This window comes from Chrysemys picta, chromosome 1 (genome assembly GCF_011386835.1).
Source record: "Chrysemys picta bellii isolate R12L10 chromosome 1, ASM1138683v2, whole genome shotgun sequence".
NCBI classification, from domain to species: domain Eukaryota; kingdom Metazoa; phylum Chordata; order Testudines; family Emydidae; genus Chrysemys; species Chrysemys picta.
The window spans coordinates 236355637-236382526 of NC_088791.1; the positions used below are offsets into that span (position 1 = coordinate 236355637).

General features: G+C 42.6%; 1 protein-coding gene across 41 annotated transcripts in view; it reads right to left on the minus strand.

Moving 5' to 3' along the window:
* INPP4A (inositol polyphosphate-4-phosphatase type I A) overlaps positions 1–26890 on the minus strand; it is a 192388-nt gene that overhangs the window by 94801 nt on the left and 70697 nt on the right. For 40 of the 41 annotated variants that reach the window (XM_065591531.1, XM_065591528.1, XM_065591506.1 and 37 more), the window contains one exon: positions 23711–23780. In XM_065591531.1, the coding sequence (XP_065447603.1) occupies positions 23711–23736 (26 nt within the window). In that variant the 5' untranslated portion in view covers positions 23737–23780. Of the gene's footprint in view, positions 1–21550; positions 21575–23710; positions 23781–26890 lie in introns of those variants that run through there. The other variant, XM_065591366.1, reaches the window with a different exon arrangement.

A 26890-nucleotide genomic window follows, 5' to 3' on the forward strand; every position in this document is an offset into this window, starting at 1 on the left:
TCTGCGCTGCCTTCAGAGCTGGGCAGCCGGAGAGCGGCACCTGTTGGCCGGGCGCCCAGCTCTCAAGGCAGAGCCCTGCCAGCAGCAATGCAGAAGTAAGGGTGGCAATACCATACCATGCCACCCTTACTTCTGTGCTGCTGCTGGTGGTGACTCTGCCTTCAGAGCTGGGTGCCTGGCCAGCAGCCGTCGCTCAGCTCTGAAGGCAATAAACACCACTTCACTCCTAACACAGTCATGTTTAAAAATGTATTATCTGGGAGTGGTCAACTGTAGGGCCTACCTAAACAGCTTTAAAACACACCCTATTTCCTTAACCTAGCCATGCTAAAGATTCACTCTGTTATAAGTGAGGACAGAGTTTGGCCCATGCTCCTTTGACTAATTTTTCCACATCCCAGTCTGGTAGATTATAAACAGAGTACAATGTAGGAGTTAGCATTTTACTGCCTGCTATGTTTTTGTTCTGCACTCCTTCTGGGGCTCAAGCCATATGGGCCTGGCTGCTGGTATTTCTCAGGCACAGGATATTTTTAACTTTCACATTTAATCTTTTCCTTTTGGTTACTTTTAGGGAAAACAAGTTCAGGGACTTTGCTGGGGATTATGTTAGGGACTTTGATTCAAACTCTCCTACTTACTCCCTCTTCCTCATCTAGCCCTTTGACATTTCCAGTCACTATTTCTCTGGTTATATCTGCACTGCATCTGGGTGTATGCTTTCCAAAGCGGCATGCAGACACACGCTAGCTCTGCTTGTGCTAGCGTGCTAAAAGTAGCTGTGTAGCCTCAGCTGGTTGGGCTAGCCACATACCCAGGGGGTCAGGTGGGTTTGTACTCAAATGGCTAACCCAAGCCACTGGGTCCATACTGCTAGTTTGAGCACACTAGCTTGAGCAGAGCTAGTGGGAGTCTCTCTACCCGTTCTGGGAAGCATACTCCCAGCTGCTGCATAAATATTCCCATAGAGCTCTTTCTCCTCAGCAGCCCCTTCTGGAACAACATGCATCCTCACCCCATTTACTCTCCATCTGTTTTCAAATAGCTAAAACGATCTTTTTTCTCCCTTTCCCGTATATTTAAAATAAAAATGAAGGGAGGGTGATAGTTTTATTTAACTTTGCAACTATTATTTAACCCCATCAAAGCATCTGGGAAGGCACTATGCAAAAGAAATCTGAATTGTAATGCTCATGGCTCAGAAATGAACAGCTGTTCTTCATGAATACTGGAAAATTCCAGACTATAATTGTGTGGATTTCACAGTTGATTCACAAAGGAAACCCCAGGATGGAAAAGAAATTGAATAATACTGTGAGCGTGGATGGCAATTCAGAGCTAAAATTTCAACTTTCAAGTTATTACAAAGCATGACAGACACCAGAAACATTTATAAAAGACCAGTGCAACAGCACCTCAGATTTACTTTTCAATTATTATTTACCTGTTTTAGATTTATTGTCTACGATCTCACCCTTGTCCTGGCAAACAATTCAACTTGTTGAATGACCTAAAACAGGGGTGGGCAAACTTTTTGGCCTGAGGGACACATAAGGGTTCCAAAAGTGTATGGAGGGCTGGCGTAGTGTATTAAATTGCTCCCTGTAGGAATGTGCTACTTACGATGTACTACTTATGGCTGCCAATCATGGTGCTCCATAAGTAGGACATTCCTACAGGGAGCAATTTAATACACTACACCCGGCAGCTCTCGTAGCTGCGCTGCCCAGCAGGAACTTGCAGCCCACTGCCCAGAGCGCTGGTGAGCTGAGGCTGAGGGGTCGGGGGCCAGCCTCCCCAGCCAGGAGCATAAGGGCCGGGCAGGACGGTCCCATGGGCCGGATGTGGCCGGCGGGCCATAGTTTGCCCACCTCTGACCTAAAAGCATTTTATACAATACTGGTCAATAGATTACAAAATAATTAATTTCTCCATTCATAATCCAGAAATATGAATTAAGATGGGAAGAAAGGAAACAGTGGTTAATTTTTTAATGCTAAAACTACTTCTTGAGTAGGCATTGGGTCATGTGGTGGTAACTGGCTTCCTAAAAATAAACAAACAAAAACAAAATCTCAGCACAAGGTAACTTCTTCATACTATAACAAATTTAAATCAGCCTGAAAAGCCTGTAGCTTAGATGCAAAAACATTCAGGGAAGATTTCCTGGCTTTTCTGTTGTTTTGGGGCTATCCAGCAGGAAACAAAATCACAATAAGAACTCCATCACAATGGTGTGACCTTCCAAAGGGAGCTGGATTTGAAATGGTTTTCCTATCCTGCAAATATTTTTGAGAGTGAAAAGTTTTTCCTGTCTCGAATAAAAATGCAAAGTTAAAATCTCAAATATTTACAAACCAAAACACCATTTATTTTCATTTTGGGTCAATCAGAATATTTTCTTTTTGATGGTTTCAAGGTGTTTTGATTTGGAACATTTGAAAATACCTTCTTCTGTCTAATTAGCTCAAATACTGAAAGAAAAAGTCATTTTTAACCCCAAAACAGCAATTTTTTTGTTTAGAAAATGTCCAAACAAATCATTTAGACTATTTCAAAAGGTCTTTTTCTCCATTTTTTAAAAAATGGGGTATTTTGCATAGTTGCAACAAATCAGCGTTTTTCATCAAAAACATTAATCATATTTTCCAACCAGTTCTAGTTAATAAATAGTCAAGTAAATAAAGATACTTGTATGTCTTTCCAGAGGCAGCAGTATAAACCTGGCCATAGGGAGGCTGGCACTTAACCTTAATTAATATTAATATATGGAGATATACCTATCTCATAGAACTGGAAGGGACCCTGAAAGGTCATCGAGTCCAGCTCCCTGCCTTCACTAGCAGGACCAAGTACTGATTTTGCCCCAGATCCCTAAGTGGCCCCCTCAAGGACTGAACTCACAACCCTGGGTTTAGCAGGCCAATGCTCAAACCGCTGAGCTAAAAAGGTCATAGCTATAAGAAGCAACAAGTACTAGCCCATTGCTGGAGAACAAGGTGTTAAACCAAATGTTTCTGTGGTTTGACCTGGTAATGTATGCCTTTCCTGTGTTTCTATATACATCTCTCTTCCACAATTCAGATTGTAATTTTTGGATTTCATTATAATAGGAACATCAAACAAAAGCCCACAAGGAGCCTAAAGAATAAAGATGCTGTTTTGAGAGATTACAAATAGTTTATTGGTCTGAAGTAAGTAATTTTACATTATTTTTAATGCAGTTTTAGTGCTACTCTCCTCTTTCACACAATTGTAATTTACTCCTGAAACAAAAGTCTAGTTTCCCTCTCCCACTGTTACTAGCTTGTCAACACCATCACAATAATAAATACACTTGTAAAGTTACTGCATTATGTTGAGTAACGGCCTACACTCATATATTGAAAGAGTTAGAACAAAAAGAATCCCAAAATCTCTCTACTGACTTAAAGAATAGCAATGCCGAAAAATATTATCGTTTGTCTTTTTCCACTACCTAAAACTACTGCTTTAGTCATCCACTTCTAGAGTGAATATCAAAGTCTTCTCACACTGACTGAAGCACAGTGAATAACACTGTTTTTTACTGTTCAATCAGCCGCAGGTTTTGAAGAGTCCAGTAAGAAGTAAGATTTGTGGAGACCTCTGGAGGACATCTACAGCTGTAAAACACAGCTGAAAGTGTGGTGGAATGGAAGTGTAAGGCTCTACTGGATGTTCGAGATGTTGTCAGGAGGATTGTGTCAGATAGGAATGGATTCAACTGAAGTGCTTGCCATTGGAAGGCCATGTCTGAATATGCAAATGTGGTTCAATAAACACGGCTCGGTGCAATCGCATGACATTAAATTAAGAAATGGGCCAATTTAGAACTGAATATCAGGACATCTCTCAAGACATCTAGATAGACTTATGTGTAGTGCTGGGGAGGAGCCGGTGTTCATGGTACATGTAGGTGTCAATGACATAGGGAAGGATAGGAGAGAGGACCTGGAGGCCAAATTTAGGCTGCTAGGTAAGAGATTGAAGTCCAGGACCTCCATGGTAGCATTCGCTGAGATGCTCCCAGTTCCATGCGCAGGGCCAGTTAGACAGGCAGAACTGCAGAGTCTCAATGTGTGGATGAGACAATGGTGTAGGGAGGAGGGTTTTAGATTAATTAGGAACTGGGGAAAACTTTTGGGAAAGGTGGAGCCTATACAGGAAGGATGGGCTCCACCTAAACCAGAATGGAACCAGATTGCTGGCACTTAACATTAAAAAGGTCGTAGAGCAGTTTTTAAACTAAGGGCTGGGGGAAAGCCAACAGGTGTGGAAGAGCACGTGGTTCGGACATCCCTTAGGGGAGGATCTATTAATAGAGAATTTCTATGTCCTAGTGAGGACGAGAGGATGGAAAATGATAAAATACAGGTAGGGTCTGATCAGAAACAATCAAATAAAAAAGAGTCCCATTCAATTACATTGTGTAATGGCAGACAGCTAAAAGGAGACAAGTTTTTAAAGTGCCTATATACCAATGCTAGAAGTCTAAATAATAAAATGGGTGAACTAGAGTGCCTCGTATTAAAAGAGGATATTGATATAATAAGCATCACAGAAACTCGGTGGAATGAGGATAATCAATGGGATACAGTAATACCAGGGTACAAAATATATCAGAAGGACAGAACAGGTCGTGCTGGGGGGTAGTGACATTATATGTGAAAGAAAGCGTAGAATCAAATGAAGTAAAAATTGTAAATGAATCAAACTGTACCATAGAATCTCTATGGATAGAAATTCCATGCTCTAATAATAACAATATAGCGGTAGGGATATATTACTGACCACCTGACCAGGATGGTGATAGTGACTGTGAAATGCTCAGGGAGATTAGAGAGGCTATTAAAATAAAAAACTCAATAATAATGGGGGATTTCAATTATCCCCATATTGACTGGGTACATGTCACCTCAGGACAAGATGCAGAGGTAAAGTTTCTTGACACCTTAATTGACTGCTTATTGGAGCAGCGGGTCCTGGAACTCACCAGAGGAGAAGAAATTCTTGATTTAGTCCTAAGTGGAGCATAGGATCTGGTCCAAGAGGTGAACATAGCTGGACCGCTTGGTAATAGTGACCATAATATAATTAAATTTAATATCCCTGTGGCAGGAAAAACACCACAGCGGCCCAACACTGTAGCATTTAATTTCAGAAAGGGGAACTACATAAAAATGAGGTTAGTTAAACAGAAATTAAAGGGTACAGTGCCAAAAGTGAAATCTCTGCAAGTTATGTGGAAACTTTTTAAAGACACCATAATAGAGGCTCAACTTAAATGTATACCCCAAATTAAAAAAACATAGTAAGAGAACCAAAAAAGAGCCACTGTGGCTAAAGTAAGAAGCAGTGAAAGGCAAAAATGCTTCCTTTAAAAGGTGGAAGTTAAATCCTAGTGAGGAAAATAGAAAGGAGCATAAACACTGGCAAATGAAGTATAAAAATACAATTAGGAAGGCCAAAAAAGAATTTGAGGAACAGGAACCAAAGACTCAGAAAGTAATAGCAAAAAATTTTTTAAGTACATCAGAAGCAGGAATCCGGCTAAACAACCAGTGGGGCCACTGGACGATCGAGGTGCTAGAGGAGCACTCAAAGAGGATAAGGCCATTGCGGAGAAACTAAATGAATTCTTTGCATTGGTCTTCACGGCTAAGAACGTGAGGGAGATTCCCAAACCTGAGCCGTTCATTTTAGGTGACAGATCTGAGGAACTGTCCCAGATTGAGGTATCATTAGAGGAGGTTTTGAAACAAATTGCTAAATTAAACAGCAATAAGTCATCAGGACCAGATGGTATTCAACCAAGAGTTCTGAAGGAACTCAAATGTGAAATTGCAGAACTACTAACTGTAGTCTGTAACCTATCATTTAAATCAGCTTCTGTACTAGATGACTGGAGGATAGCTAATGTGACGCCAGTTTTTTAAAAGGGCTCCAGAGGTGTTCCCAGCAATTACAGGCCTGTAAACCTGACTTCAGTACTGGGCAAACTGGTTGAAACTATAATAAAGAACAATATTGTCAGACATATAGATGAATGTAATTTGTTGAGGAAGAGTCAACATAGTTTTAGTAAAGGGAAATCATGCCTCACCAATCTACTAGAATTCTTTGAGGGTGTCAACAAGCATGTGGACCAAGGGGATCCAGTGGATATAGTGTACTTAGATTTTCAGAAAGCTTTTGACAAGGTCCCTCACCAAAGACTCTTATGCAAAGTAAGCTGCCACAGGATAAGAGGGAAGGTGCTCTCATGGATTGGTAATCGGTTAAAAGATAGGGAACAAAGGGTAGGTTGTTCTCAGTTCTCAGAATGGAGAGAGGTAAAGAGTGGTGTCCCCCAGGGGTCTGTACTGGAACCAGTACTGTTCAACATATTCATAAATGATCTGGAAAAGGGGGTAAACCATAAGGTGGCAAAATATGCAGAGGATAAAAAACTACTCAAAATAGTTAACTCCAAAGCAGACTTTTAGCTAGCTAACATTGAGCACGATGGTGCTCCTACACCAGCAGAAAAACTCTTCGTATGAGTGTATGCTGTGTCTACTGGAGGGGACTATGCCAATACAGGCTCTGTCCTGGAGATATAGCCTCACTCACACATATATTTCCATTGACTTCAACTGGATTATGTGGAGAAGTAAATGTTCTCAGAATTGGATCCCAGGTATGGCCCCAATGAAGCAAAGATAAGTCATGTCATTCATTTCAATCAGGGATAGATCAGGCCTTTACTGGAATCATCATATGAGGTGAGAACATAAAACACATGACAAAACTGGGAGGTGGTCTGGATACGGTGTAATTGGAATAAACAAAAAAAATGCTGACAAATACTAAGTTTGGGTTCTATGCATCACTGTACAGGAAACCAAGTATGCAATGAGGCACAAGGAACCTCTGTCCATTCCATGCCCTGGACACAGACCAAGGTCAACCACAGTCCCTGCTGCTACTATTCCCTTCCTCTCTCCCTGAGGCACCTCTCTCCAAAGGGAAGAATGGACACCTCCATGCCCTTCCACACGAGTCCACAAAGGCACTATTAAGAGCCAAGTGCATCAGCCTAGGAGGATTATGCAATCTATGTAAACCATCCTGCATGCATGGGAAGGGCTGTGCTTTCCTGAGGCAGAGCATCTCCCACAGTTCCCCTGAGGGAGGCCAGATCAACACTGCCCCAACACAGGGCTGGGCTTTAAAGGCACAGTGTAACCCTTGTAAAATGCTTTAAGATCCTTGGATGAAAGGAGCTTTAGAAATGCAAGGTATTTTATACTACTACCTTCTGTTAGTAGTCATGTCCCAACGTTACAGATGTTTTCTCTGCCTCTGCTGTACAGTACATCAATATTTACTCATCCAATGTTATTTTGAAAAGTAAAAAAAAAAATCTGTGGGTTGGATGAAAGGGAGAAAAAAAACCCCAAGGACTGTAAAGGAACAGCATCAAATTGACAATCATACTTTGAAAAACAAATCTGTTTCCCTTAGGGTACATCTACACTACAGGGGGGAGTCGATTTAAGATACGCAAATTCAGCTACGTGAATAGCGTAGCTGAATTAGACGTATCGCAGCCGACTTACCCCGTTGTGAGGACGGCGGCAAAATCGACTTCTGCGGCTTTCTGTCGGCGGCGCTTACTACCACCTCCACTGGTGGAGTAAGAGCGCCGATTCGGGGATCGATTGTCGCGTCCCGACGGGACGCGATAAATCGATCCCCGAGAGGTCGATTTCTACCCGCCGATTCAGGCGGGTAGTATAGACCTAGCCTTAGTTATGTTACTAATAACTCTTTGGAAACAATAAGAAATCTGCCTTCAACTCAGATCTGTAATTCTCCAGTTTTCCAACTCATATGCTCCCTCCAGCACAGATTATGGGGGTTTGTTTACACGTCCCAGTACTGGCTCCTCTCAGGCATCACACACACAGGACATGATGAAGATCACATGCAGCTCTGAATCTCATGTGCTTCCTCCCCCATTCATAAGGCCATTTCTTTTTTTGTTTTTTATTTTTTTAATAGATTTTCTGCGGATGTATCAGTGTTTATTTGAAAATTTAAAAAAACAAGTAAAAATTGGTAAAAAATGAAAATGAAGGGCAGACTCCCCACCAGCAGGAAAATGAGATGGGCAGGGAGCCAGAAAGTTTATGGGGAAGTGCTGAAGGGCCAGGGTCAGGAGGGGGCTCTGTCTGGCATGGGGGACAGTGCTCAGGGTGAAGCCTTCTCCTCCACTCTTGATTCTGGCCCTTCAGTGCAGCCCCATCCACTTCCCCTGTGAAAAATTCCTGAAGCCCCAAAAATCCAAAATTTGGATGAAAATTAGTAAAACCCGAATACCGGCTTTGTCGAAACCCAGGAAATCTGAGAAAATCGGTAAATACTGAAAACAAAGGGCCCTACCCATTCACTCTGCAGGAAGGGTATAAGAGAGAGCAACTGCTCCAGGCTGTTAGAAATGTGGCTAAAGGGATGAGGCTGGTAGTCATAAATAGAGAGAGAAGGGTAGCATAAAATCCCTCTTTGGCAGTGACACTGAATCGCCTTATCTGTAATGGGTTAAGTAGTTCAAATAACCTAGTTGGCACCTGACCAGAAGGACCGATGAGGAAAGAAGATACTTTCAAATCTGGGGGGGGGGGAAGGTTTTGTTTGTGCTCTCTCTTTGTTGTTCCCTCTCCGGACAGAGAGGGAAGCCAAGCAGGTACAAGATCTCCTGAAAATATTCCTGGAATAATCCATCTAAATTCACAGAAATTGTAAGTAGGGCAAGGAAATGCATTAGGTTATCTTTTGTTTTAGCTTGTGAATTTTCCTATGCTACACAGGTAGTTTTAGTCCTATTTTTGTAACTGTGAAGCTGAGCCCAGTGGGGAATCCTCTGTGTTTTAAATCTTTTTATTACCTGGTAAAGTTACCTTCCATCCTGATTTTGCAGGTGTGATTCTTCAATTTTTTTCTTTCTAAATAAAGTTCTTCTTTTAAGAACCTGATTGATTTCAGTGTCCTGAAGACAGGGCCGGCTCCAGGCACCAGCCGACCAAGCACATGCTTGGGGTGGCACCTGGTAAGGGGCGGCCAATCTTGGGGTGGCGGGGGGGTGCTCAGGGTTGGTTTTTGGGGGGTTCGGTCAGGCCGTGCTGGGGGTGGGGTGGGTTGGGTTGTTTTTGTTTCGGCAGCTGGGCGCGCGGGGGGCACTGGGTGGTGGGATTCAGCAGCGGTGCTCCACGGGGGGGGGGAGGTGTTCGGCAGCACGGCACTCAGCGGGAGGTGTGTGTGGTGGCGAGGGGGTTTGGCAGCGCGGCGCTCAGCGCGGGGGGGTGATTGGCGGCGCTTGGCGGGGGGGTTCGGCGGCACAGCGTTCAGCGGCGCTCCGCGGGGGGGGGATGTTCAGCGGCGCTCCGCAGGGGGCTGGGGGTGTTCGGCGGCACGGCACTCCATGGAGGGCTGGGGGGTTCAGCAGGGGGGTTCGGCGGCGCAGTGCTCCGTGGGGGGAGGGGGGTGTTCGGCGGTGCTCCACAGGGGGCTGAGGGGTTTGGCTGCGCTCCATGGGGGGTTGGGGGGGTTCAGCGTCACGGCGCTGCGTGGAGGGGGGTGGGGGCGTCACGGTGCTGAGGGTGTGTGTTATGGCGGCGCTATGGAGGACGGCACTCTTTTTTTTTTGCTTGGGGCGGCAAAAAAGTTAGAGCCGGCCCTGCCTGAAGACAAAGGGTCTGATCTGTGCTCACATTGCTAAAGCAATTGGTTGGTATATTATTCTCAAGCCTCCCCAGGAAAGGGGATGAAGGGGCTTGGGAGGATATTTTAAGGGGATAGGGATTCCAAGTGACCCTTCCCTGAATTTGTGTGTAAATCCCTTGGTGGTGGCAGCAATACCATCCAAGGACAAGGAAAGGAATTTGTACCTTGGGGAAGTTTTAACCTAAGCTGGTAGAATATAAGCTTAGGGGGTCTTTCGTGTGGATCCCCACATCTGTACCCCAGAGTGTGTGGGGGGGGAAACCCTGACACTGGTATTCACCATGCCACTGCTAACTAGTATTTTGAGGGGGTGTCCCACAATAGCTTTGGAGGGAGAGGGAGGCAGGAGGGAAGGTTTGCTGTAGTTTCCTGTTTCTCTCTCCCCACAATGTGTGTGAGGGGGGAGAGAAGTGTCTCCCAGTCCAACTACAGTACTCTTCCTCCAGACCTCACAGCAGGTGGTTCCTACATCCTCACTCATCTTCCATGGCTTCCCCTGGAGCTACTCCCCTTGTGTTGCAGGAGAAGCTCTGTAGCTGGCAGCAGCCCAAGCTTGCAGGACAGTGATACTGCATGTGCACACTCTCAGGCTGTTGTTTACACAGATTTCAGAAATAACAGACTATGTTTACTGGCCAGAAACAAAGAAGTTGGAGCAAAATAAAAAACAAACAATGCTGACAGAAACTGTTCCTGGAACATGGATTCTAAACATACATGATATACAACTAGTAAGTGTAAGATGACAATATTCCTTTACCAAACAACAAACCTGAAAAATTACACCCACATTTTAGCACACGGCTGCATCATACTCTTTACCATCTCACTCAGCACTGTTGTTCTGACAGAAAGTTTGTCTTCCAAGCTACTGACAATTCAGTCCATAAACTGTGTTTCTCCTTTCCTGTGGCAGTGTTCCACAGACGGACTCTGAGATCATCATGTACTTGTTTTCACAACAGAACAATAACCACTCAGTACATTTATGTAATCATTAATTATCAAGAGAAAAAGAAAAGACATGTCTCTCTCTCCAGAGCTTCCTTCCAAGGACTTTACAACCTCAAAGACTTCATGGGCTTGGAAAAGTCACCAACCACTCATAGTTGTTTTTTTTTTAAACTATCTTCTGGCTATCTAATTGCTTGTAAAACATATTGGGAGAGGTGGGTGGGGAGGGGGAGAGAGAGATTGAGAGGGGAAGGAAAATAAAAAGAAATGAAAGGCAGGAGCATAAGGCAAAATAACCTAGACACTTTGAAAACTCTTAAAAACTCTTATGCAGTCACCTGCAATGTGAGATAACTTAAACTAAGGCCCTTCTTTAAGCCTGCCAGTACAAATCTGTGAGACGCGTCAAGGATGTAAGCTAAATAATCACCCTCTACGTGACATCCTGTACATTAAACTCTGGCCACACAGTGCACTTTCTAAGTAGGATGACATTCATATACTGCTACTTGTATTCATATACACTCTATATAGCACTTCTTATCAACCTGTCTGTACTGGGCTAGCTTGATTATCACTTCAAAAGTTTTTTTTCTCTTACTTAATTGGCCTCTCAGAGTTGGTAAGACAACTCCCACCTGTTCATGCTCTCTGTATGTGTGTATATATATCTCCTCAATATATGTTCCATTCTATATGCATCCAAAGAAGTGGGCTGTAGTCCACGAAAGCTTATGCTCTAATAAATTTGTTAGTCTCTAAGGTGCCACAAGTACTCCTGTTTTTTTTACTCTATATAGTAATATCACTCTTTCATTTTCCAAGCAGTTAAACTCTGGTTCAGCCTGAGGTCGAAACAAAGGTTTACCTGTGCCCTACCAACAATAAATAGCTGCCATTTAACGAAATATGAATATATAATATAATATATAATAATATATATAAATATGAGAAATACATCTCAAAAAATGTGATAAAATATGTCTGACCAACAAGGAATATAGAGCTAATAAATTAATAGGTGCTAGATCTCTTTATCTAATCTGATTACAAAAGGGCTATATTAATCCAGTGACTGAAGAGAAGATCTCTTTCCAAGATCCTTGTTCTTACAGTTTAGAGTAATAATGGAATATTTTGCTATTGGCTTAGATGAAACGATCATATTCCTTTCCCATTCATCCTGCCCCATTGGTAAAGTATACTAAAACATGCATCTATAGCTCATCTATTCAATCAGGCTTCATTTTTATGGGCAACAAACTACAGATGAATTTGTTTTTCAGTTGATGCAGTTAAAGTACATCCATCTATCTACCTAAGGCATTTTGTAAAGTGCCAGTCACCATGACATGTGCACTTTAATCTGTATCACATACCATACAGTGAGACATGATAAGCATCTCTTCTAACAGTCAATATTTCCCACACTTAAGGAAGCCACAGACAAACATGCATCAACTCAGATACTAGTTTGCATTTCTACTATGTAAGAATGTTCTTTGTATGAAGAGACAATTTTTATCCTTTTACCCCTTTTAAACTCCACTGATCCACCTCTACAAAAGGTCTGCAAAAATACTACTAAATACAAATTAAATCTACCCTGAGCCAGCAGTTTTAATACTTCCAGTATATTTTTAAAGAACTTTAAACAAAATATAAAACAACAAAAAGTCAAAATCTGGGGCCAACCCTGTGATCATATAGAAGTGTTCTACATGGTCATCCAGGAGAGCTGGATTTCATGATCAGTCCCGCTCTGATTCCCTTGGCTGGCAGAGGCAAGGAGTGTAGTAGAGGAAGCATTTCCAGCTCCACAAAGAGGGATAGATACAAAGAAAAGGAGCAAAGAAAACAGTGAGTGTCTCATCTTGTTCAGCAGCAATCACTTCAGCTAATCAAGCAACAGCATTGGCAGGTTCTGAAAGGACTTGTTATGGCAAACAGAATTTTCTTGAACTCAGAAATGGATTAGACTAGAGACAATTTTTTTTCCTTATCTAGAGCTCTGAGGGGGAAAAACTTATTGGAGAAAATGTTTACAATAAGATTAAGTTTATCTTAAAATCATGTCTCACAATAGGTTTATCCTACTAGAGTATGTTTATATTAGATATAGATTGACCCAACAAAAACAACAGAAATTTCCAGAACTTACACAAAAATCATTGTGCTCAATCATATTTTTCAGAAAGTTTGAAATAAAAGTTTTTGACTCAAGATGGCATTTGTGATCCTCCATCTGACAGCAATCATCCTTCTGAAAAGTGATATTTGGGATAGCAATATTTGAGCTCATTGCCTATTTCAAACAATCAGGGACTTGATTTTTAAGACATGACCTCCTTTTTGTGCATGCAACATGGCACATGGAAACACTCAGGATATGTCTACACTTAAAGTGATGAAGCTGAATCGCTGTAGCGCTTCATGAAGATACTACTTATGCCAACAGGAGAGCTTCTCCCGTTGGCATAGGTATTCCACCTCTCTAGGAGGCGGTAGCTATGTCTATGAGAGAAGCTCTTCCATCAACACAGCATTGTCTACACTGGGGATTAGTTAAGTTTAACTACATCGCTCAGGAATTTCCACACCACTGAGCAATGTAGTTATACCAACATAAGTTGGTAGCATATAGACCAAGCCTCAGGCACACATTTTTCAAACACTAACTGTGGGTTAGTGGGTGTTAGAGCTTGAAAAGTGCATGTGCAGGTTGGTGCATGTGCAAAGTTAAGTATCCACAAAAGGAGGGTGGTGTGAGATCCCTGTTATAAAAAAATCACAGCTAACATTATCAAACTTGGGTGCCTGAAGTTAACCACCTAAATCCATAATTCTATGGAGGTACCTCAATAAGCCCCAATTCAGGACAGCGCATAAATATATGCTTAACTTTAAGCACATGCTTAAATCCTACTGAAGTCATTGGGACTTGTTCTTTTCTGATCTGAGATTTTAAAGTGGCCTGAATTTCAGAGACAGTGAACACTGACAATTGCCATTGACATCACTGTGAGCTGCAGGTGCTCAGCATCTCACCAAATCAGGTCACTTTCAGTGAGATGCTTAAATACGGATTAGGGACTCATATCTGAAAAATCTAGTTTCGGGTCTTTAATAGTCAACTGCCAATAAAAGCTACTAGAAGGCATATACCCAAACTCAAAATAAGCAGAAATCTCTTTCTTGCAAGAAAAATACAATCCGAGGTAGGTTCCATTTACAGAGCTTCCAACAGTCAAAGTATTTTGGTAGACAGTTGACTGTGAAGGTGCTCTTTAGGTAGATTTGGATTAAGTATTGATCATTTCAATATGTTGCAATTAAACATTTAGTACTGCAATACTACTAGCGATCCTATTGCAGAATCTATAGATAAAATAGGAGTTTTTAACAGATGGGTTCTGGAAACTTGTAACCCAAATACTGCAGTATTTTTACAATGAAAATGAGTACATGGAAATAAAAACCATGTGATTTTCACTGAAGCAAATTTAAACAAGGACAGAGCGAGAATCCAAACTGTTTTTACTCTTTGATACAAGAGTTGCATTTTATTCCAGGAAATCTCTCATTCACTTTTCACACTGAATAGAATGCAAAATGTTGATGAACACACTGCAAGTTAAACGTTTTGTCAAAAGAGACATAGATCAGTGTTGTAAAAGAATATACAAATGACAGTTTCATCCTGACCACACCCTCATATTCAAGGCATTCAAAACTATGCTTTTGACCTTTCCTTCCCAATCCTCCCTCTCTTCTTTATGCCCTCTTCAGTCATGCCTATAACCTCCTTGTCATTAGACTCTTCTCTGCCTGTGATGGGGCTTTCGCTAGCTTTGCAGGTGATGGGGTTAAGTACCCAGTAGTTGTGCTCTGCACCTGATAGGTGACTGATTAACTGCCTCCTGCCCAGAGGAAGCGAAGCTAGGCTGTATAATGAGCTAAGGGAGCTCAGTTCAGGGGGGCTTTGAGGTGTTAAAAGTTTGGATATATGGAAGTCATTTGTAAGGGAACAATGAGGTGCAGTAAATGTGGAGGAAATCACTTATATGAGAACTGTGTAGAACAAACAGAACTAGCAAATGTGGGGGGAAAGCACGGTGCAGCATATAAAGGATGTGCAGTAGCAGAACGAGCTAGAGAAATTTTAAAACATAGTTTTGAATAATTTTATCATATGTGGCGGCTACCAAGAGGTAACCACTGCAGAAAATAGAAAAATAAAAACACACAAACAAGAGAAAAGATGTAGAGGGGCAGCAGAACATATCTCTGGTCAGAGAGGAGAATATAAGAGGAATGGGAGATGATGTATTGCTGGCAGGTAAAGAGAAGTTTATAACATTCATTATAGAGGTAATTAACTTTGCCTTGCAGACACAGAAAAAACAAAGGATTAAAATCATAGCAAAAGCAGCAGAAAAATATCTAAAGATAGACAACCTTTCTATTAGATTGTATGCACGCAATTTTAAACTAAGGAAACAATACAGCTTAAATAACCTGGTGTTAAAGATCCTAGGCTGAAATGCACATCGTTTAATAATGCATGGACAGGAATTTAAGAAAGCCTTCTTTGAAATGGAAAAAAAGCCTGATGTAATATGTGTGTGCAAGAAACATCACTCATAAGTAAATTTACGTTCAATCTATCACAGTGGTTCTCAAACTTTTGTACTGGTGACCCCTTTCACATAGCAAGCCTCTCAGTGTGACCCCCCCCTTATAAATTAAAAACACTTTTTAATATATTTAACACCATTATAAATGCTGGAGGCAAAGCAGGGTTAGGGTGGAGTCTGACAGCTCGCGACCCCCCCATATAATAACCTCGCGACCCCCTGAGGGGTCCCAACCCTTAGTTTAAGAACCCCTGATCTACCAGGGTATGATATACTCTAGAGGGATTAAGGGGCTACAGGGGGGTAGGTGGGTGTCTGTATATTTATAAAAGAGGGACTTAGCTACATTACAATGTGCAGAAACTAATTTCTGAATATAATGCTATTGAGATTCCCATGCAGAACAAAAAACACATATATACATAGTTATAATACATGTAAAATTAGTTATTTTAGAAGTACAAAAATTAGTTGTTAATGTAAAAAACCCATTCATAATTTGTGAAGATTGTAATGGTCATAATGAGCTGTGGGGAAGTGAGAAAACTGACCTAAATGGTAAATGCTTAGAACAATTTATTGATATGCATAACCTGATAATATTGAATATAGTAACACCTAGTAGATTTAATTCAGTGGATGGATCCTTTTCTGTTTTGGATCTGGGAATTGCAACAAATAGATAGTAAATGCACATGGCTAATTTCATAAAGATGGACTGGGAAGTAATTACTTCCCTATGCTTATGAGTATCAAGGCCGAGGAAACGTCAAAAAACGCAAAAAGAGTTCCTAGCTGGAATTCTTGAAAAGCTGAGTGGGGCCTTTTTGAGATTAAATATGATGAATATTTATATAGTAATTGGCTCTTGTGGGCCTACAGGTTCAACAGTCACGGGCTCGCCTACCTCTGAAGGCCATGGAGAACTCCATTACAGCACCTACCTACACCGCCCTCCCCTTCAACATTTCACTTAGCCTCAGGGGCTTGTTCCCTACCCCTATCACACCACCCTAGGGGACATTAAGGACAACCACAGCTTCATATACACTGACCTGTGAAAGTCATGGTTGCTGTGTGTGCAGGTAAAATGGACATGAATGTCCTCTCCACTTGTTAAGTTCTGTTCCATTAATTTATTAAGATGTTAATGTATTTGATTTTAAGTTGCACAGACTTTTTCTTGCACAGGTTTTGTTACTGAATAAAATTCTACTATTTGGAAAATAATTAATCTTTTATTAGTTCACAACATATGCTGCAGAGTGCCTAGCAGTTCGGAAAACACCCACTTACTTGTTATGGTACAGTGAGACACAATTCATAGGATCAGTGACAAAAACAGTATAATAATCAGAAATGTATAGCAAACACTGAAAAATTAATAAGTGCATTGGCAGTGTTGTAGTCCTAGACGTGCACCAAGCACCACACCATTCTGAACAGGCCCCAAAACAACAGGGCCAGGTGCATCACAGTACACCATGCATTCCTGTGGCTCACAGTTAAAGTGCTCTTTCAAAGCCTCCTGGAACTGCAGAGCTCCTGTGTCTGGCTGTTCAAACTCAGCAAAGAGCCTTTCCACCTCTATCCTCCACCCTAGCAGCAACTTTTCTTTTATCTTTTGCTTCACAGATATTATGCAGGACACAGCAGGCAGCTATAACCGTTGAGATATTTTTTTCACTGAGATCCAATCTTGTGGGTAAACAATGTCCGCGTCCCTTCAATCTACCAAAACTGCATTCAGCTGTCATTCTTCACCGGCTGAGCTGGTAGTAAAAGCTTCCCTTGGTGCTGTCAAGGTGGCTGATGTATGGTTTCACAAGCCACAGGAGCAAGGGGTAGGCCGGGTCCCCCAGGATCACTACTGGCTTTTCAACATCGCTAGTGGCAATCTGCCAGCCAGGAAAAAAGAGTCCCTGCTTGTAACTTTCCTAAAAGTCCTGAGTTCTTAAAGATGCAAACGTCATGCACTTTCCCTGACAAGCCAACACTGATACCGATGGATCATCAGAGTTTCTTCACCAACACTTGCATAACTGTAGAAAAATAGCCCTTTTTGCTGATGTACTCTATGGTGCCAAAATAGGGATATATATGCTGTCTATTGCCCCACCGCAGTTTGGAAACCCCACTGCTGCAAATCTATCCACTATGTCCTGCATATTGCCGAGAGTCACAGTCCTGCATAGCGGGAGGCAATTAATACCCTGCACACTGGCATGCCAATGGCCCCCACAATGGATTTTTCAATTCCAAAATGGTTTGCCACCGATGGGTAGCAATCCAACATTGCAAGTTTCCACAGTGCAATCGCCACTTGTTTTTCCACTGTCAGTATAGCTGTCATTCTGGTGTCTCTGCGCTGGAGACCTGGGGCAAACTCAACACACATATCCAGGTATATGGCCTTGCAAAAGTTTTGCAGCCACTGCTCGTCAACCCAAGTCTGCACTACAATGTTATCCCACCAGCTAGTACTCGTTTCTCAGGCCCAGAAGCAGCATTCCCCCATATGCGGCTGCTCCATGAATGCCACCAACAACCTTGAATTGATTCTTGCTATGTCCCACAGCAATCTGTCCTCCAAGAAATCATCATGTTCCCCGCTGCTGTAGTTCTTCTTACAGCTAGCTCTGCAAATACCAGAGAATTGTGCGTCTTGTGCTTACAATGCTTATGACAATAGTGCAGAGCTGTGCAGGCTCCAGGCTTCCATTAGAGATGGCGGATAGCAAGGAGGACCACGCAGGTTCATAAGAATTTTTTAAAAGGTGCAAAAATTATGGAATATAGATGACAGTCTGTGATGGAGACAGTTGCATCCTTGGACATTGACCCCTTGCTCCCAGTCACCCCTGCACGACTCATTTCTGCCCAATCATGCATTGCCAAAACTTCCCAAAATACAGTAGGGCTGGACAGCGGCAGGTTACACACGGAGATACCTACCTATGGTGCACTGCACTATGCACTGACACAAGCTCTCCTGGTGAACACATGCAGCGCTGACGCAAGGAGCCAAGTATGCATGTGCATAAGCGATCTATTAACTGCGGCAGCTTTATGCCCACATAACTTGTATTGATCAAAGTTTGTAATGTAAACATGGCCTATGTCTACACTTAAAACATTACAGTGGCACAACTGTATTGCTGAAACTACGCCACTGTAGACACTCACTACAGCAAGAGGAGCAGCTCTCCCATTGCTATAGTTAATCCACCTCCCCAAGAGGCAGTAGATAGGTCGATGGAGGAATTCTTCTGTCGACTTAGCACTGTCTACCATGGGGGATAGGTTGGCATAGCTACATCTCCCAGGGGTGTGGATTTTTCATACCCCTGGGAGACATAGCTATGGCAATGTAAGTTTTCAGTGTAGACCATTCCTGAATGAAAAGATATAAATAATTTTAAAAACTTGGCTAAAAACAAATGAAAAAGTGGTGGACATAGCCTCATGAACAAGGCTGCTGCACCAAAAAACAAACAAAGAAAGCGCAGGGCGAGAGACTCAGGAGTGAGGAGGTAGGGAGAGTTCTCTCTCTCTGGGAAGGGGCTGGAGCCCATTAATTTTGGACTAGCTGTTGCCAGTAAACAGAGTTGCAAGAAGTTTTTCCTAATGTCCAACCTAAACCATCCTTACTGCAATTTAAGCCCATTGCTTCTTGTCCTAGCCTCAGAGGTTAACTAGAACAATTTTTCTCTCTCCTCCTTGTAACAACCTTTTATGTACACCTCTACCCCGATATAACGCGACCTGATATAACACGAATTCGGATTTAATGCGGTAAGGCAGCGCTCCGGGGAGGCGGGTCTGCGCACTCCGGCACATCAAAGCCAGTTTGATATAACGTGGTTTTACCTATAACGCGGTAAGATTTTTTTGGCTCCTGAGAACAGTGTTATATCGAGGTAGAGGTGTACTTGAAAACTGGCATCATGTCCCCTCTCAGTCTTCTCTTCTCCAGACTAAACAAACCCAATTTTTTCCAACCTTTAATCATTTTTGCTGCTCTTCTCTGGACATTCTCCAGTTTGTCCACATCTTTCCTGAAATTTGGTGCCCAGAACAATACTCCAGTTGAGGCCTAATCAGTGTGGAGTAGAGAAGAAGAATTACTTCTTGTGTCTTGCTTACAACACTCCTACTAATATCTCCCAGAATGATGTTCACTTTTTTGTTGTTGCAAGTATTACACTGTTGACTCATATTTAGCTTGCGATCCACTATGACCCCCAGATCCCTTTCCGCAATACTCCTTCCTAGGCAGCCATTTTGTATATAGGAGTGGGATTAACTTCTGTGGTGGGGCCCTAGAGAGGAGAGGAACCCTGAGCTAAGGTCTGCCAGAACCAGGGAATGAAGAAGAAGCCCAGGTGGGGCAATGGACTACTTTTTTATTCAGAGTTGAACCCCGGAAGGGGATTGAACTGTTAATGACTTGGCCAGAGGGCCGAGTCACAGAAGACCCAGTAAGGCAGTCTGCAGAAGGGACTAGCTGAAACTGACCATTGCAGCCGAGGTAGTGGCCACCAGAGGGAGTGCAAGAGGCAATGTCCCCTGCAATGCCGTATCCAGGCAAGAGGGGGTGCCCATGTCCACGTAAGGAAATGCTTTTACACTGCCATTCTCCCTCTGCATTCAGGCTCTCGCTCAGTCTGATTATTTCGTCCTCTAAGGTATTAACATTCATCCTTTCAGATCTGTTGCTACTGCTAAAATACTGGTTATCTCAGCTTGACTAGCATTGTAAGAGTCAGATGGAAATGACCTGTTGGGTTGTATTATTAAAAAGTCAATACCTCAGGCCAGGTACCAGCCACACGTGCAGTTACTGCACTTATGCATACAAATCAGGTGTTGTGCATACAAAGTCTTAGAGATAACAAGGGGATGGCCAACATTTTCATATTTGGATGCCTAAAGCTAGTCATCTAAATCCACATTTAGGCATGTAGATAAAAGTGATCTGTTGTTCAGAAGTGCTGAGCATCTCCAGATTTCACTAAAGTTAATGGGAACTGCAGGTTCTCAGCACCACTGCACATCAGCCCATTTTACCGAAATTTAGATGCTTAGGTGTAGACAAGTTATGGGCAATGAAGTTACATAACATCTCTTTAATAAGGTCTGACACATTTCATGAAATCCTTCCCATCTTTTTTCTAATGCTCTTGCTTTTGGGGGAATATTACTATCTCAATCATTCCATCTTACTAAGTGGCTTCAGGGCAACTAAGCAATTTTGCTTCCTCTCTTTAATTAATGCAACAACTACTTTTTTAGACACTAACATTTTCTAATTTCTGTTGCCTGCTGCACTTTGGATAGCGAACTCCATCACCCATCTGAGACTGAACAATATGTGTATTAGCTAGTGAGTACTGAATATTTTCTTTTTTGTCTTTGATCAGCTGCAACCGACACTTTTTGTCCAGATCTTTTGGTCCAGTTTGTGTTTTGCCAGACTGTTTTTCATCTATGTTCCTTTTCCTTTAAATATTAGTTCGTACTCCTCATATCCTGTTGTGTATCCTCTTAAGCATGATTACTTCATTCTATAGTAGAGTACTAATGCACCTATGACATTGTCCAACTTATTTGATTCAGTTGAATTGTTGGCATCAAAAGGTCTCTTTATCCTTCAAAATCCCATCAGAGATGGGGTTATTAAGCTACAATGCATTTTCCATGTGGTACATCTTGTATGCTTCAGAAACAAAGCTGAAAGGTACTAGAATGTTAGGTGCTTGGACCAGACAAGAGTTATACAAAAAAGGGATCACAATACATTCACTATACATTTAACCCTGCAGTAGGCATGTTTATGCTCTCTTCTGTGTTTCAATGTATGTTGCCTTTTGTACTGGCAGAAAAAAAGAGATTGGAGAAACAAGGGAACAGGAACAAGCTACTAAATATGGTTTGTCAAAAATGTATAACTTGCAATAACATTCAGCATTATAGGTGCATTATATTTAGAAATCGTCAAGATGTATTGAAATAGTTGACAAAAAATGTTTTAAAGATACCTGCTGTTCTACTTAAGAAATTTAGGGCAAAATCCTCCCCCACTGGCTTCAAGAGGGCCAAGATTTCACCCTTATTGAATTACTTACTCCTCCACCCTTTCCTTCTATCAGATTGTCCTGGACTCCACTTACTTCAGGATGTGCTTTATGAGGGCAGGTGCTCTTCTGAGACATCACCCAGGTAACTGATTTAGCAACAGGCAGGAACTGCTCCTTAATGAGGACAGTATTGGCATAAATTCTACTTAGCTGGCATGTGTCATGGAGACATTACTGAAAGTGTTAACTGGTGTTAAATGTGTGTAATATTATATCTAATATTAAATCTGAACTCAGATTTTTTTAATGCAGAAAGCTGCTAAATAAAGATTAAAGGAAAAAGCAAAAACCAAAGTGTCATTGGAGCTCATGCTCCAATACGTCTGTTAGTCTATAAGGTGCCATAGGACTCTTTGCTGCAAAAACCAAAAAGTGTCATTCTAGTATTGCATTTCAAAACCTTTTCAAACTTATTTTTAAAAGGCGTCTTCTCTTTGGCTCCTGCAATGAACTTCAAATGGGTGTATGGACCTTCCTGTGTGGACCTCATTGCAGGATCAGGGCCTTAGCTGAGAGAGACACTTCATTAGGACAACATGCTCTCCCCACAGAGCTGTCCCAAATGCAATTGACTTTGCTGTTCTACCCCATTTCTTATAGATGTCTGTGATTGGATGTATAGGGGTCCCAAGAGGGCTGTGATGCTCTGTTCTAATTTCATCAGTAAGAAACACTGCTGAACTGGATGGCAGTGCAGGATGGCTCCAGGCAATGCTTGTAATGCAGAGGGTATCATTCAATGATTAAAAGGCAAAGTAAAGATGAAATGAGTCACTTGTTTTATTGCAATTCATTTTAATCCACATACAGCTGTAGTACTAAGCTAAGGGATCTGGCAATGCTTCCTGCTACTGGCAAATACACCACAAAAGCCCCCTTTTAGGACCCGGAAAGACCTTCATATCCATGCACAATTCCCAGATTACTTTTTGCTGAACTGTTCTGGATATACTATGGGGGGGAAATTACATATAAGCCAACGAAGCATCCAATTGTGCATTGTATTTGCATTTGTTAAGTTCCCTGGCTCAAAATATTCCCTAGCAATTTGAATTCCAGATTTACGTATACCAGTAATAGGTCGCCTATACAGGCTTTCAGATCACTGCCCCAGCAGTCTGCATCAGGACATCTTTCTGATACTGGCAGACCAGTTATAGCATGAGGGAATGGATTCACTGACTGCTGAAAAGGCAGATGGTGCAGTTTGATCTTCTAAATAAGCTTGCTTCCCCACTTACAGAAGAGCCAATACCATCGCACAGCAGAAGTTGGAGAGGGAAACCACAGGAAAGCCATTACTGATCACAGCTCACTGTAGCACAACAGTTCTCCAACCTATTCATTCTGTGCAGAACTCCATAACAGGGTGTTCTGCTATCCTCTAGTGGATAAAGCACTAGATCAGGAGTCAGGAGACCTGTGTTCTGTTCCCATCTCTACCACTGGCCTGCTGTGTGATTTACACTGTAAGCTCTGTGGGGCAGGGACTGTCTCATATGGTGTGTTTGTACTGTGCTTAGCACAGTGAAGCCCCTATCTTGGGGGAGGGGGGTCTCTAGGTGCTACTCTAATAATAATAATGAATCTGCCTTCCCCCTCTCTCTCTCTCATAACTTGCTTGTGAGAATGTTTCATCTTGTAGACAACCTCAAAATGCTCTGCAAACACACTGGTGGTCCAAGGAACGTACTATGAGCACCCGTGCACTAAAGCTATTCCTGTGCTTACCAGGGTGATCGGGCTGTGGCAGCTTGGGAAGTAGGCAAAGACATAACAAGCATTGAAGCAGAATGTGTCTTACAGGGTGGATGATGGGGCAAAGAGCAATGAAGGGAAGGAAAGGAGAGAACTTAGCAGACTGGAGGCCCTTTCGAGAGAACGACTTTTTTTTTTTTTTTTTAATTTTAACCCCTGCAGATTTTCAAACATAACAAAACCTCTGGTAAAGATAAAGAATTATCCACAGCATTAAAATAGCATAGATGCTCACAGTATGAGAATGCCATTGAAACTGAAATCCAGAATTTGTGGGATGTTGTTAAAAACTCATTGCTTGAGATGTTGAAGTTCCCATATGCAATGTGTGTAGCTGTTTCCCTTCAATTTACCTTTAAAACTTGCTATTATTCAGCACTCCTAAAGCATCATTTACTATAGTAGTAACCAACCACTAAAATGATGTTATGTTACCTTACTCCATCTTCAGCTGCTAACATCCAGCACAGGCATCCAGACTCAATTTGTCTTTTTTAAATAAAACCTGAAAGACAAGAAGAAAAAGAATCTCTGTGTGGAACCATAATAATAGAATAAGAATATGGAAAATAACCTTGGTATGAAATGAACATATGGTCAAGTCTACAAAAATATCATTCCATTAAAAAAAACACTGAACCAAAGATGACTTTTTTTTCCCCTTTTGTAACCTAACGTCTCAATAGATGGAGAAGGAATCTAGACTGGGGACCACTTTTGAGAAAAGAAAGCATGTTAAAGGTGCAAGAGAAATTTCAGAAGCCATGTATTATTATTGTAAAGTCTTATGCTTAGAGACTGTGATTAATGTCTTCCTGATACTATAAAAATATTAGTGAAAACAGAATACACATCTATACAACTATATTCCAGGAATGTCACTTGGTGTGTCACCCTGGAGCCTATTAGATCTGTAGAGTATGTATGAAGTGATGAAAACAGCCACAAGCATGTCTGAGGGCTCTTTTTCATCAGAATATCACCAGGCTGAATCATCACCGGGTTTCACAGTATGTCACCATCCAGTTAAGTTCTCAGCCATTTCGGCTTTACTAATTACACTCATTGTTGTACAGCTACAATAAGGCATGTATCTATGCCATGCCAAGAGTCCTAAACCATTGTGATATCAGAGGTAACTTAACCAATCACCACTGTACTCTACAGTTAATTTGTATGTAACAATTTCACTGGTTGCATAAAGGAGACTGCACAGATGGTGGATTATTTGGCCCAACCACCACGTCTGTGTGCCCTACTTCCGCCCGTACAAAAACATCAATATCCCAGCACAATCCCAACTAGTCACATATCAACACAACCACCCACACAACACAACCAGTAACCCCAAACATCACAGATAGTCTGTTGCATCACTGTGAAGTAATGGAAACAACTGCAAGCATGGTTGAGAGCTCCTTTTGAAGAATATCACCAGGTCCAATCATCACTGGGTTTTGCAATCTGTTACCAACCAATATTTAAGTTCTCAGACATTTTCAGCTTTTACACACAACTTTATGAATTACACCTGTGCGACAGCCCAGGCTTTCAGTTACTAATATATACTAAAAATGCTCTTTAATCACTATTAAATTCTGCAGGCATACTGAGAGTTCATCTACCCCACAAAACCAAACAAATAAAAAGAAACCAAAGCAGCAAGTCTCAGAGCCTGGGTCAACTGACGGGGGCTTATCTACGGGGCTAAAAATAGCTGTTTAGACAATCCCACTCAGGCTGGAGCCTGGGCTCTGAGACCTTCCACCCACACTGGGATTCAGAACCTGGGCTCCCGCCTGAGCCGGAACATCTACACAGCTATTTTTAGCCTCATAGTGTGAGCCCCGTGAGCCTGAGTCAGGTGACCCACAGTTGCCACCACAGGATTCCTTGCAGCGTAGACAGACCCTAAATCTCAGGTAAGACGACGCTCTTGCATGGATGCACCCACATCATTCCACTGAGGCTAGGTCTGCACATAAGACCACAGGTGCTTGGTGTAAGGTGGCCAACTTCCTCATTTGTGAAACCCAGACACTGAGCGCTGGAACCTCCCCCGCTCCACCTCTTTCCCTCGAGGCCTGCCCACTCCTCTTTTCTCCCCCCAGCATCACTGTCTTCTCCACGACCCTCCCCTGCCAGCTGAGCAGGGCTCTAGGAGTGGAGGGGTGACTGGGGCAGGATGTTGGAGAGAGAGGTGGGCTCTGGGGGTAAGTCACTGGGGCAAGACGAGGGAGGGAGAGCTGGGCTCCGGGGGTGGGGGAGTGGAGCGGGGTGGGGGAGGGACAGCCTCGCTCAGGGCAGAACAGGGAACGGCGGGTACCTCTCCCCACTGGAGCTGATCCTGAGTGCTCCACTGTTCCTCCAAGCTGCTGCTCCACACACACACCGGCGGCAGAGGCCAGTTACTGCAGGTGACCGGACACTGCCAGGTTCCCTTTTCGACCGGACTTTGTGGTTGAAAAGTTGAAAAGGACAGCTGGCAACCCTAGCTTAGCGTCTGCAACAGGCTAGGGCCATCCAGACAATGAGCCAGCCCAGCATCTCTGCTGCAGGTTCCTATCCCCAGATGCCCTGCCTGTTCTCTGTCAGCACAACTTCCGCAGCTCCAGTGACTTAGCAGGGTCCAAGGTCCCTCCCCAGAAGGGCGCTCCCCACACTGAAAGGGGCTCCATAGTAGATAACTAGCAACTGAACTGGGCCCATTCACTCATTTTGCACAGACCACCAAACTGTCTGGGGGGAACCACTTTCACTTATTACAGACTCAGGCTGGATTCAAGCCTGGAGGTAAAAAAAGTTCAATTTCTCACTGCCCATCCCTGGGCCTATTCAGACTCCAAAGGAAGAGCACTTTAAAAAAATATGTTCCTGCGTCTGCTCATACTGAAACTAACTACCACTGGATCACCTAGACTGCAGGAATTTTAAAGCCTAGTCTTTATAAATCAATATTCAAGAAGCATAATCAAGAAATTCTGACAAATCCTTAATGAAATCCCATAATTCATCTCTCCAGGAAACCCATTTAACTTTAATGCCACACTTCCGTATAGACCTGCAAATCACATATCAGGAAAGGCAGGCCCTTAACACTAATGCAGCAGAAAAGTTCTCCCCCCATGAAGACTCTGCCTCTGGCTCCATCTTCACTGTGAATGCCTAGCATGCACCATACTATGATGCTATAGCAACAAGGGAACTGCCCTGGGCACGCATAGGGTCAGTCAGCTCACCACTGAATAAATATTGTCTGCCTTTCATACACGGCATGAGAAACTGTAGAAACTCTGCTCTGTCAGAAAGAAACAGGAATTTACCTGAGCCCATGTGGGCTGGCTGCCTGCATCAGTGTTGATTCCCCAGAAGCAAGGACATCACAGCATAGTGTATGCTGGGACAGCACAGTGGAGCTGAAGCCAGACCCAATGGCAGCAGCTTCAGAGGAACTAACTAGGCTGGTAAACAGGGGATTCATCACACTTTGCTGAAGTACAGTCACTTCCCTTTAAATTGAGACTATATTCCTAAGTAAGCGATTGTGCAACATAATTCCCTGTTATAAAGTCCCGTTGGAATTAGTGATGTGTGTGTCATACATTGGCAAGGACT